This window comes from Cucurbita pepo, chromosome LG06, assembly GCF_002806865.2.
Source record: "Cucurbita pepo subsp. pepo cultivar mu-cu-16 chromosome LG06, ASM280686v2, whole genome shotgun sequence".
Classification (NCBI taxonomy): Eukaryota; Viridiplantae; Streptophyta; class Magnoliopsida; order Cucurbitales; family Cucurbitaceae; genus Cucurbita; species Cucurbita pepo.
In genome coordinates, this window is record NC_036643.1 from 8,170,342 (window position 1) to 8,183,815 (window position 13,474).

At 37.9% G+C, this 13,474-nt stretch overlaps 1 protein-coding gene across 3 annotated transcripts; it reads right to left on the reverse strand.

Annotated features, from left to right (window-relative positions):
* Window positions 1-10,997, reverse strand: LOC111797337. Of its 3 annotated transcripts, none has more exons than XM_023680316.1 (3): window positions 10,861-10,997; window positions 8,783-9,409; window positions 1-475 (listed from the first exon to the last, which is right to left on the reverse strand). In XM_023680316.1, exons 2-3 carry the CDS (start codon window positions 9,334-9,336, stop codon window positions 406-408), a joined length of 624 nt encoding a protein of 207 aa, XP_023536084.1. In that variant the 5' UTR covers window positions 9,337-9,409; window positions 10,861-10,997; the 3' UTR covers window positions 1-405. The 3 variants fall into 3 exon arrangements, with proteins under 3 accessions (XP_023536084.1, XP_023536086.1, XP_023536085.1); XM_023680318.1 differs by lacking the exon at window positions 10,861-10,997 and adding an exon at window positions 10,434-10,771; XM_023680317.1 differs by lacking the exon at window positions 10,861-10,997 and adding an exon at window positions 10,271-10,423.
* Between the last annotated feature and the right edge of the window lie 2,477 nt (window positions 10,998-13,474).

Sequence of the window (13,474 nt, forward strand, 5' to 3'; positions counted from 1 at the left end):
TTGAAGAGAGCACAAGAGAGTAGAGTACTATATAATTCCATCAGGATGGTACCATTTGGGGAACTTGGGACAACAAATGAATATTCATTATACAGCAAACGACAACAGAAGGAATATACTGAAGATAGTGTACAATGGATGAAGTCTTACAAATGACAATAATAATAAACAGAGAGCACACGTAGGAACAAAACTGAAAACTGGAATGGTTGATGAACGGTGGGCGATCGATCGAGTGGGAGATGTAACACCATTGAATGAAGTTGTCGACATGGTCGTGACGTATCTGGATTACGAGTATCGACAAAGAATGTTGAGCAAAGGAGACAGACAAGTATGTTCCCTTGTTTTAGAAAGTTGCCCTGTTTCTTGAAGCATCCTAAAGAATTTTGGACATGAGACAAGCTACATAATTGCACAAGAACAGCTTCGCTTGTTTTCACTATCGAACTCGTCGTCCGAAAGATCTGCTTCACTGGTAATTGAACCAGGTAACAATTAGAATGAAGGACTGAATCATAAGAACACATTCCAGGGAGAAGAGAGATGAAACAAAAACAGGACAAATACGAAATGAGAGAAGCATAGTTTCAATGTGCAAATAAATCTTCAACCCTGAGAAAATTTACTTCAAACAGATTCAACCGATTCGAGAAAGAAAACTACGTTCTAACTTCAAAACTTGAGATGTAATAGGACACCATTCAGCAGCAAGAACTTTTCAGACAATGGCAATCAAACAAAAGAGGGATATCACAGTACAACTGAGAGAATTCATCAAATGTGTTCACCATGAACATGCGTAAATGTAAATGTGAACGAGCAAAATCACTTCAAAGTTAAAATTCCAAGTTTTTTAACTTTGAGTACTGGAATGATTTAACTCCTCAACTTTAATAAATGAAACTAATGAATTAATCTTGGGAAGAAATCGAAGAATTTCTTGGGAATCCTACAAGATCCATTCGTTCTTTTCTCTCTGACAGATGGTAAGAACTGAATATGGGTTCGAATCCTATCGAGAGGTTCATTAGAGATCAGAAATCTTTCAATGCACCGTTATATCCTTTCTCGTCCTGATACCCGAGTGAGGGACCCCTGCGACGCCTGGGGGGCCCGAACCTTCCTTTATACACTGGGAGTTTTTTAAGGCGCGTTTATGAGTGAGGATTGTTGAGGATCATTGGGAAAGGAGACCCACATCGACTAATTAAGGGGTTGATCATGGGTTTACAAGTAAGGAATACATCTACATTGACATGAGGCCTTTTAGGAAAACCAAAAGCAAAGTCACGAGAGCTAATGCTCAAAGTGGACAATGTCATACTATTATGGGTCGTGGTTTTTAACAAGGAGCAATGCAGCGTCGATGACTTCTATACCATTGGAAACAAGCATTAGTTTTTATAAAGGATACTTCTCAGTGAAATGTGTGTAGAACTAAAAAAGTATTTACTAATAAATCATATTGGAAAGTCTCTTTAACTCGTAAAAGATGGGTGTATTATGATGATAACAAGAGTGTGTGCTAGGAGATTAGTGAGAGACCTATTTGCGGAGAAAAGACAGCACATGGGCAGAGTTAATGAGAATTAAGAGTTTTATGTGTAAATAGAAGTAAATGATGAAAGAAAATATGCGTTGTAAGAGATTAAAACATCATAAACACACTTTTAATCATAATTAAATCATTCTCACACATTCATTACATGGAACCATTAGCAAAACAGAACATTGTTAGAGATAAATGCAAAGACTAGAAAAGTATACAAAGATTTACTTCTAATTGCCGAGTTCCTAATACAACCCATCAATTGGACAACTCCATGACCTTATATGCAAGCCGTATGAAGGAAAATAGAGGAAACTAATAAATAAGTTAAGTTGATCTATTTGGTTAATTGGTGTCCATCAGTATGGTTTTTATAACTTCAAAATTCATGTGTGTGTATGTATACATATTTCTGAAAAGAAGCATGAATATAAAATTAAATTTACCGTAACCGACCAACTTAAGCTTTTTGGTTGCAAACCTGACCCTTTAGCAACTTCCTATCCTTCCATCATCCCTCCCTATGCTACACTTGTAGCTAGCTATCTAGAAGTATCACAGACTAAGAGTCCGTGTAAACCATGAAAGCTTGCTGACATATTGCACATTCTTACATCACTATCTAACTTCTATTTATGTAATCTTCCACCCCCATGCAATCTCTCGTTAGAAATCACGAATCTCCACAATGGTATATGATATTGTCCACTTTGAGCATAAGCTCTCGTGGCTTTGCTTTGGGCTTGCCTTTGGAAATCACGAATCTCCACAATGGTATATGATATTGTTCACTTTGAGCATAAGCTCTCGTGGCTTTGCTTTGGGCTTCCCCAAAAGGCCTCATACCAATGGAGATAGTATTCCTCACTTATAAATCCATGATCTTCCACTAAATTAACCAATGTGAGACTCACTCCCAATAATCCTCAACAATCCTCCCCTCGAACAAAGTACACTATAAGCCTCTCCCCTGAGGCTTATGGAGCTCTCGAACAGCCTCCCCTTAATCGAGGCTCGACTCCTTTCTCTGGAGCCCTCAAACAAAGTACACCCTTTGTTCGACACTTTAGTCACTTTTTTACTACACCTACGAGGCTCACAATCTTTGTTCGATATTTGAGGATTCTATTGTCATGACTCTGATACCATGTTAGGAATCACGACTCTCCACAATGATATGATATTGTCCACTTTGAGCATAATCTCTCATGGCTTTGCTTTGGGCTTCCCCAAAAGGCCTCGTACCAATGGAGATAGTATTCCTCACTTATACACCCATGATCTTCCACTAAATTAACCAATGTGGGACTCACTCCCAATAATCCTCAACATCTCTCGCCCCTGCCCTTCAAATTTCGAACTTCAACTTTTCCTCCCTATCAGTGTCCTAAAGCTAGAGCTTCATGCAAACCAGAAGTAGTCAGAATCTAGATCACCCAGAACCAGTATATAATCTCTATAAAAGTGATGTGGTTTAAGACAGTTTAGTATTCAAATTGTCATCCTCTTCAGTTTAGACTCACTATACATACATACAGAAGAAACAAATATTTCATTGATAAAATAAAACATACAAAAGGGAAGGTACTCCCAATCAAATGGATTACGAGAAGTCCATCCAGTCTTTCATAAGATAAATTAAGATGCACTATGTGAATGGAAAGATAAAATATTTAGACCAACCCAATATCATCATAAAAACATTATCTAGGAATCTACCAAAGGGCAGAAATTTGTGTTAGGCCTCCAGTTAATTATACTTACATCAGGAGGAGTCTAGAAGGAACTAATTAGTATTTCTTTGTTAACTGCGTACATCTATATTATCTACAAGCTTTTATATTTTGGGGTGTTAAGTTTTACTGGACTTATTGGGTGTTAGCTGTATTTGGGCCTGGGTTTTGTTGGGCCCTTAGTATTGTTGTTGGTATTTAGTTTTCTGTTAGGCTTGTAAACTGTAAGTTGGCAGATACCATTTAGGTAAGAACTAGAGTTACTATCAGTTGTTTCTTATCCCAGAATAGTCTGCCAGTTCTATTTTGATCCCTCAACTCAGATGTCTACTTTTTAGTTCCTAAAGTAGGCATAAAAACTACTTCAGTAGTTATTAATTTTTTTGTTGATCATTTAACAAAATTTTGAATTTGTTTAGAAACTCAACACTTGGCATATATGTGGTTTCTACCCGTCGTTCATGCAGATATTACTTAATAAATGAACAAAAGACGAACCCAAGTCTAACATAGGGTAAATAATTTATATAAAAAATTATCTAAGGGATTAAATGACTATTTTTCAAAGTTCAGGAACTAAAACAAAATGAGTTTATAGGTGAAAATGAAAAAGCATAAAAGTTTAAGAACCAAAATAGGATTGAAATCAAAGTGTTCCATAAGGATAGCCTCCTTTTTTCCTTCGTTAATGCAATTCCAAAGCCTCCACGATCTTTTGAAAGAGTGTCTGGGTTGCATGTTACTTGGATAGCAGCTTCCATATGTTCATGGAGATTCTATCCACCATTTTGCAAGTGGGCTTTGGGATGTAGAATAAAAGGAAAAAATAGATTGAAATCCGTTATCCCCCACACCATATTAAATGCAAATGTTAGAAGAGTAGAAATAGGAATGCATGGAGAGTTGGTCAGGAAGTTGTATGGGTTGAATGTATATGTTATGAGGAGACGCTATGAGTGAGACAAACAGAAATTTGATTAGGGAACAATAGGAGAGAAGCTGGCCCTCTTAGAATTGACCTAATACTTTGTACTCAAGATTGTAGCTCGCTACACTTGTTCTTACTTATTTTTAGTGAATATGATACCTATGCGACGATAAAGAGAACTCGTTGAACAAGAGTCAACTCATTGCATCTTGAAATGTTGTGATTTCCTCTGTTGATTTTCTTAATTTTTCTCAACAGGATTCCAGCCAGGAGTGGCCTATAAGTTATATCCAAGATGTCATTCCATGGTAGACCATAGGGAGGGTACCAATTCCAAAATTCTACATCTCTGCTATAAGGCCCACATTTAAGTATGCTTATGCTTGTACCACCAGCAGTCATGGCCTCAGTAGACTTAAAGACTTTGATTAGGTTGAAAAGATTACTCAACTTATCAAATTTGAAGATAAAAGGAAAATGTGACAATAACCAATTAAAGATGCAAAATTTGGTTACTATCATTGCCCACCTATGAACCATGGATACGAAATCATCCAGACACATGTTTTTACCACCAAAAACTTTTTTTTTTTAAATTTCAGAAGCCTTAAACATGCCTTAGATATATATAGAACCCACCCCTGCGGCCCATGCGTAAGTGCATTAAGCCTAACCTAAAATGTAATAAATTATAACCAGCCACCTAGTTTGGCAAGAAGGATGAGGTCAAAAAGCTTTCCTCCAATAACAAAGGAAAACTGGCGAGTCAATGATATTAGGAAGCACCTACCACCTCATACCTTGAGTCTTCCTCTAGATGATTCGTACACACCTGCGGCTAGGCTAACAAGTTTCAGTACAGACACACTTAAAAACTTAGTGCTTCATTCACTGGAACACTGATTTCTATTTGAGATAAGTTGTAGAACATTTCTAGAAAGACGTGCTTAAAGTGTTTCACCCCTTTTCAAATAACTTTACAGGGTTGAGTTGTGCAAGCCAGGGCTGTATTTTTTCCAGGGCCATTCAAAGTTTCTAATTGTAAATATCAGGTCCGTGCATTATAATGATTGACTTACATTGACGGACTAAGTTTCCAGCAGTAGTTACATTTAGAAAATACACAAATCAAGGACTTCCAAACATTTCAGTAAAAGATCAACGTATTAAATAAGTCTGAAGTGAGAAGATTGCTCAAAGTCACCTACGTGGAGCATGATCGCATGATTAGGAAAACATGGGAGTGGTTATCAAACTCAATACTCAAAAGGCCTTTGACAAAGTGGATTGGCAATACCTTGACAGGATTTTGGTGGTTAAAGACTTCATAAACACATGAAGGTGGTGGATTTATGGTTGTATCTCATCAACCAACTACTCAATCATTATTAATGGTAAATCGAGAGGCAAAACTAGAGCCACCCAGGGTCTTCAACAAGGTGATCCCTTGTCGCCTTTTCTCTTCAATTTAGTGATGGATAGCCTTAGCCGTTTTCTGGATTATACATCAAAGAGGGGCATCATCAAAGGCTTTCATGTTGGAGATAGTAAGTCTATTAATCATTTATTATTTGCGAATGATACAATTCTTTTCTCCTCCCAAGCAGAATTAGAGGTGGAAAATCTCTGAAATTTTATCCATATTTTTGAAAAAAACATCAGGACTGAATATCAATAGGCAAAAATCTGATTTTTTGGGTATTAATTGTGATGAAAGCTGGATTTCCCTCTTAGCTAACCGATTTGGCTGCAAGGTTAGCTCGTGGCCGTCTACATACTTGGGTCTCCCACTATAGGTAACCCATCTGTCCTTTTCCTTTTGGCAGCCTATAATGGATAAAATCAGAAGACAACTCCAATCTTGGCAGAGTAATCTTTTAACGAAGAGAGATAGGCTCACTCTAATCAATGCCACCCTCACAAACACCCCTATCTAGTACTTATCCATCTTCCAGATTCCAACAAAAGCAGCTGCAAGCATCAAAAAATCCTTCAGGGATTTCCTATGGTCTTGAAATAGATGGAGAAAGCTGTTGCGCCTCATCAAATGGGCCAAAGTGAGAAGCAATTTTCAGAGGGGGCTTGAGTATAACTGATATCAAACAGCGAAATAAAGCTCCTCTAGCCAAATGGGCTTGGAGATTAGGAAAAGAATGCCTTTCGGAAGTTATCAGTCTAAAGTTTGGCACTTCACATTTCAATCTTAAATCAAATGCTCCGACTAAAGTCTCTCATAAAAGCCCCTAGAAATTCATTATACAGAATCAAGAGCTTATTGATAAAAAAAATATATTACTTGCAAGGTTGGAATTGGTGATTCTACGTTTTTTTGGCATGATTTATGAGTTGGAAACGATCTGCTTTGCTCCAGGTTTCTCCTATTATACAACTTAGGCAATTCAAAATTCGCTACTGTGGCTGAATTTTACGACAGATAAGTTGTCATGGGTGTTAAGTTTGCGGAGAAACCTCAAAGATACTGAAATCCAAGAGTGGATCATTTTTTTCCCGCAAGTCCCATCATACCAACCCTCCACAGAACAAGATAGATGGTTATGGAAACATGAAAAAGACAGCTCTTTCTCATCAAAGTCCTTGCTTGCCCTTCGATCGGCGGGAACTCCCACACAAGCTTGTGGTCTATACAAGAATATTGGAAGGAGAAATACCAAAAATCGATAAAGTTCCATCGCTGGGAACTAAGTCATAGATGCTTCAACATATATGACCGGCTTCAGAGAAGATTTCCATAGTTTGTCAACTCTCCCAACTGGTGCTGTTAATGCAAATCTGATGGGGAATCACAGAATCATATTTATTCACTGTCCCTTCACTTCTGAGATTCGGGCTTGTCTATTGAAGGCTTTGGTTGGAATGTGGTGCCTCCTAGAGAAGTGTTGCATTGGTTGTGCTTATTACTCATAGATCACCCTTTCAAGCAACACAGAAAGATTATTTGGCAACATTTTGTTTTGTTCGTTCTACGGTTTGGCCCATTTGGAATGAACAGAACTCAAGTATCTTGCAAAACAAGGATAGAGCTTTGATGGAATGCTTGATTCATCTCTTTTCTTGGCTCTCTATTGGTGTAAATTTTTTTTACCTTTTAGCAATAATAGTAAAAAACACTCTTATATCCATGTGTAATCTCTATTGGATGAGCTCCTTTTTGTTCATTTCATTTAATCGATGAAATTGTTTCCTATCCAAAACAAAATGATCACATGATTCATCGTTCACTCCAAAACAAGAAAACCTTTCATTTCGTCACAGAATTCATCGCTGGCCTCAATGCCTCCAGGAGTTACAAGTGAGTCAAAGATTTTATGAGATATTCCTTTATTTTTCTCACAACCATGAGAGAACACAATATTTATTGTTCTTTTCAGGTACACCTTTGTTAGGTTTGTCATGTGTTTTCTTATTAAAAAGAAAACAAAAAAAAAACATCTGAAGTGGTAAAAGATACCTAAAACATGATACCATGGTAGCAAGCAAATCAGCAAACATTAAATAAAGAAATGTAGAAGAAGATATAGAGATATGCCAGCATGAAAAAAAAAATCAGCTCAAAGTAAACAAGGTAATTGGCATAAAACTGCAGAGTCAATAGGAAAATAATGGACGTCTTGGCTTTCTTATCTTTGATTGGGGAGCTTGTTCTTAGACCGGGGTTAGAAGGGGTATTTGTTTTGCCAGTCCAACCCCACTAAGGGTTTTTCTTGCAGTTTGTTCTTCTTCTTCCAATGCTTATTGAATACCTCCCCTGTTAGCGAGCCTGTTTTTTCTTCTCTTTGGAAGATGAAAGTTCCAAAGAAAGTTCAATTCTTTGTTTGACGGATCATCCATGGAATACTTAATACTTCAGATTAGTTTTCGAGAAAAATTCCAACTTTGATTGGTTTGTTTTGTTACATTCTTTGTTGGAGGGTGAAGGAAGACCTTGATTATATTCTTTGGAGCTGCAACTTTACTCGAATTGCTTGAATCCTCTTTTTTGAGGTGTTTGACTTTTAGTTTGATACACACAAAGTTCTTAAGGAGATGATCAAGGAGTTCCTTCTCCATCAGCAATTTTGAGAGAAAAGTGGAAGTTTTTGTGGCAGGTGGAGGTCCGTGCTGTGTTGTGAGGCTTCTGGAGTGAGAGAAATAATAGGACCTTTAGAGGAGTAGGAATCTAGTGATGTGTGGTCCCTTTAAAGTACTATGTTTCTCTTTGGGCATTGGTGATGAGGTTGTTTTGTAGTTATGCTCTAGGCCTTTTCCTACTTGATTTAAGCTCCTTTCTTTAGCCGGGTTTCCTTTTGTGGACTAGGTCTTTTAGATGTCCGTGTCTTCCTTCATTTTTTCTAAGTGAAGTTCGTTTTTTTACTTAAATAAAAGGTAATTAGCATAAAACAGCATAAACAAGGAGACGTAGAGGATGATGAAGGATAAAGTTAAAGTTGAGGCTCTAAATAGATGCTGCTAGCAATATCCATAGTTCAGAGAAAGAACATGGTGAAGGAAATCAACAGACATAAATAAGTTTTGTGCTTTAGAAAAAACAATGCAAGTAAACATCAATACCTGGGCTCAAATTCCCTGATCTCTACAAGTTCACTCCCACAAGCATCGGTCCACTGAACTTTCCTTCTATCAGTAAGACAACGTATATCACCATCCTTTTTACTCATTGTTTCACTTACATCAGCATTCTGATGAGAAATTGAAACAACATTACTTGGCCTTTTCAAGCTACTTTTAAGGGCTATATTTCTTAAAATGCTACCATCTTCCACATTTGGAGTTTCATCTTTGACCTTATCGATACTTTTAGACCCAGGCAAGGAATCATGTGGTAAGGTTGGGCCTACTTTAAGAGGAGAAGGGGAACTGTCGAGCCCTGCGGAAGTGCGACCAAAGCAAACAAAGGAGGCACAGCCGCGGGAAATGCGGTTCTTTGTGGAAGCCAGCTGGAGGTCAGATTCGGATTCTTGGTCCACCAACTGGTAATGATTCCACGGAGAAACTCTCATGGGTTTATCTTCGTCCTTTTGACCCAAAAGGAGAAGGGTCAAACCCTTGCTATACCCAGAAGCTGAAGCAGAAAAGAACCCTCCTCCTTCTACTGCCAATAACATTAGTTATACCTCATCTGGGGTGCTCAAAATTTATTTCTTGGAAGGCTTCCACCCCTCAAGCAATCAAACACACCTGTCCACCACAATTGATTGATAATCAGAACAGTCTACATAAAAGTATCAGAAAACAAAACCGAGCTACAACAGTTCTCACAAATATATAACGTATTCATTTACAGATGATACTGCACATAATAAAACTCAATATCAGTGAAGCAAAATCTTAGAGAGAAGAAAGAGAGTGTAACAGCTCAAGCCCACGGCTAACCGATATTGTCCTCTTTGGGCTTTCCCTTCCGAGCTTCCCCTCAAGGTTTTGAAACGCGTCTGCTTGGGAGAGGTTTCCACACTCTTATAAAGAATGCTCTGTTACCCTTTCCAACTGAGGTGAGATCTCACAATCCACCCCTTCCTCGTCAGCACACTACCCAGTGTTTGGCTCTGATACCATTTGTAATAGCACAAGCCCACCGCTAACAGATATTGTCCTCTTTGAACTTTTCCTTCCAGGTTTCCCTCAAGGTTTTAAAACGCATCTACTTGGGAGAGGTTTCCATACTTTTATAAAGAATGCTTTGTACCCTCTCCAACCGATGTGGGATCTCACAGAGATAGTCAAAGTTACCATGCATAAAGCAACGGTAAAATTAAGGAAAACAGGGGGAATAACACCAAGCAAACATTCACTTAAACGCAACTATTTCTTGGTTTTTAATCCACAATGTAAGCTAAGATTGAAAAAAAAATTGTAGAGCGTAATAATTTAAAGCTTAAATAAGAATCCATAGAGCTGACAAGGGCCTTCACGCATTTGGAATGCAAAGATTCTATGGTAATTGACAGAATTTTGGAAGCCAAAAACTGTGACAATAAGACGCATACATCTAAGTTCATCATAAAATTGAATCACTGATGCAAAAATTTAAGTCATTACATCATAATTCAGTAACCCGTCCATGTACACCAGAAGGATGCCTCAATCGACCTTCCCTCCAAGTTGCATCGAAGAATACCACTCATAAAAATCATTAAATATCAACTAAAGTCAAACAATAAATCTCATAAACGCCACTAAAACAAAAACCAGCAAAACCCACCACGTGTAGACGTGATATAACCATCTAAAAAGCAAGCAATTCAAAATTTCAGAGACCTTCTAACTTCAAAGGAGTGATGGAAGATCGAATAAAACAGGCAGTAATAACTCGAAAGATCCATCACAAAAACAAACCGGAAACGCCCAATCGCACTTCCTGAGATGCACTTGTAGTACGCAAAGCAATTATGTAGAGAAAAAAAAAAAAAAAAAAAAAAAGAACTAAAATCAAAATTCGGAATCTTAGATACACTTCATCTTCATTTCCAAACTGGAAACAAGTATACCAGTCACAGCAAGCTCGAATCAACTAACAAATTGACTTCAAAAACAAAAAAAAAAAAAATTCCAACATTCTAATTCCACTTCAGCAATTTACCAAAAAAGAACAACATAATCAGATCAAATCAGGAAAGAATAGAACGTACAGGACCCGACAGAGTTGAAAGCGAAAGAGATCACTGAAGTTTAAATCGACGGCGCCATGGCTGAAGCATCATTAATCAATCGCCAAGTTAGAGAAAGGAAAAGAAAAAAAAAAAAAGTTGAAACGGATTTTTGCCGCAAATTATATTAAAGCCAGAAAGGGGTAATAGAGACGAATGGCTTTGTTTGTCCATGGAGGCGCATGATAGCAGTGGGTCCCATTTTTTTAAATTTTTTTAAATTTTAAATTGTTTTAATTTAAAGAAAATATATTTAATTTGGGTCATTCACTTTTATTAAAAGCAATGTATTTTTAATTTGTTTGATAATTTAATAAATTTAATTTAGAAAAGGAAAGCTTGCTTTTGTTTGCTTTAGCATAAGGCTTATTGTATAATGTAATTTATGAACTTTGGGCATCAAGTGGATTTAATTCTTTAATCAGCATGTGGGAGAGTTTTTAAATGAATAATTAACGAGGGTAGTATCGGTATTATTAATAAGTTGAGGAAGCCAATTAGAGACGTTCGTCAACCAACCAATAGAATAAGTCCAAGTCATCTCCCTTCGCATCACTGGAGTGTGGTTTTCGACAACCGGATTTGGAAGTTGAATAACCTCTGGATAATTAGATTCAATGAAAAGAGTGGAATCAATGGTAGTAATCAATTGCGACCTCGACTCAATCACTGAATTACCCAACCAGACTCTCCTTGCATCGGATTCTAAACGAGCAGCGACATACGTTAACGTCATTACTGATTCTTCATGATAGTCCCTCAATACCCAGCCATCCTCTCATTGCATTGGACTCTAAACGAGCAACGACATAGGTTAACGTCATTACTGATTCTTCATGATAGTCCTTCAATACCCAACCATGCTCTCCTTGCATTGGGCTCTGAACGAGCAGTGACATGGGTCAACGTCATTACTGATTCTTCATGATAGTCCCTCAATACCCAACTATGCTCTCCTTGCATTGGACTCTAAACGAGCAGTGACATAGGTTAACGTCATTACTGATTCTTCATGATAGTCCCTCAATACCCAACCATGCTCTCCTAGCGTCAGACTCTGAACGAGCAGTGACATAGGTCAACGTTATTACTGATTCTTCATGATAGTCCCTCAATACCCAATCATGCTCCTTGCATCGGACTCTGAACGAGCAGTGACATAGGTTAACATCATTACTGATTCTTTATGATAGTCCCTCAATACCCAGCCATCCTCTCATTGCATTGGACTCTGAACGAGCAGCGACATAGGTCAACGTCATTACTGATTCTTCATGATAGTCCATCAATACCCAACCATGCTCTGCTTGCATCGGACTCCCGCATGTCTGCAAATTTAACTTTTGTTAAGCTTTTGTAAGAATATCCACATGTTACTCTCTTGGGTTGATCCAATTGGCGCTCTACAAAAATATGGTGTTCAATATTATCAAGAAGAAGACAACGTCATATCTGTTGAAGGTGTTGTTAAATATGTACGAAAAATCGTCGGCTATGAACAAGGTATATTTGATATGTAGATTGTTCAATTTATAGATGTCTGAAAGTAGATATGTTGTGGATCATGTAAATGAATTCAATATGATTATAAATCAATTGAATTTTGAAGATGAAATTAAAGTATTGTTTTAGATGTCATTTTTACCCAAGTCTTACGATACTATTATTGTTGTGATCAACAGTTTTCAGGGATCTAAGAAATCGAAGGTTGATGAAATCCGAGATACTATTCTTAACTAAAGTATTCGCAGACAAGAAAAGCCTGGGAGATTGAAGAAAAATAGAGATGTCTGCATACAAACTCCAGTAGGAAATTAGTGGACATTGAAGGATGTCAGATATATTCTTAGTCTCAAGAAGAATATGATATCTATTAGTCAATTGGATAGCATAAGTTATGCAACAGAGTTTTGAATTAGTGCATGGAAGATTGTGAACGGTGCTATAGTGGTAGCACGTGTCATAAAACCCAGAACTTTATACACCGTTGTAGGGTGTTTAAACATGGTTGTTGTTGCTGAGAGTGTTTCCCGTTCAAGTTTATGACACAATAGACTTGGACAAATGAGCATGAAAGGAATGAAGATTCTAGCTGCCAAAGAAGTTTTAGAAGGTATGAACTCTATTGATATGAGTCAGAGCTGCGTTATGAGCAAATAAAAATGAGTTTGTTTCACAAAAGCTACCAAAAAACAGAAGAAAGTATGGTTGGAAATTGTAACGACCAAGATCCACCGCTAGTAGATATTGTCCTCTTTGGGCTTTCCCTTTCAAGATTCCCCTCAAGGCTTTAAAACGCGTCTGCTAGGGGAAGGTTTCCACACCCTTATAAATGGTGGTTCGTTCTCCTCCCCAACCAATGTGGGACATCACAATCCACCCCCTTCGGGGCCCAGCGTCCTCGCTGGCACTCTTTCCTTCCTCCAATCAATGTGGGTCTGCCCCCAAATCCACCCCCTTTGGGGTCCAGCGTCCTTACTGGCACACCGCCTCGTGTCTACCCCCCTTCGGGGAACAGCGAGAAGGCTGGCACATCGTCCGGTGTCTGGCTCTGATACCATTTGTAATAGTCCAGATCCACCGCTAGCAGATATTG

Bases quoted from the DNA above. Each gene is read 5' to 3' on its own strand.
- LOC111797337 (XM_023680316.1), bottom strand. From the start codon at position 9,336: ATGTTATTGGCAGTAGAAGGAGGAGGGTTCTTTTCTGCTTCAGCTTCT. The intron at 476-8,782 runs GTATTGATGTTT...TTCAATTACCAG, and splicing joins ATCAGGGAATTTGAGCCCAG to TGAAGCAGATCTTTCGGACG.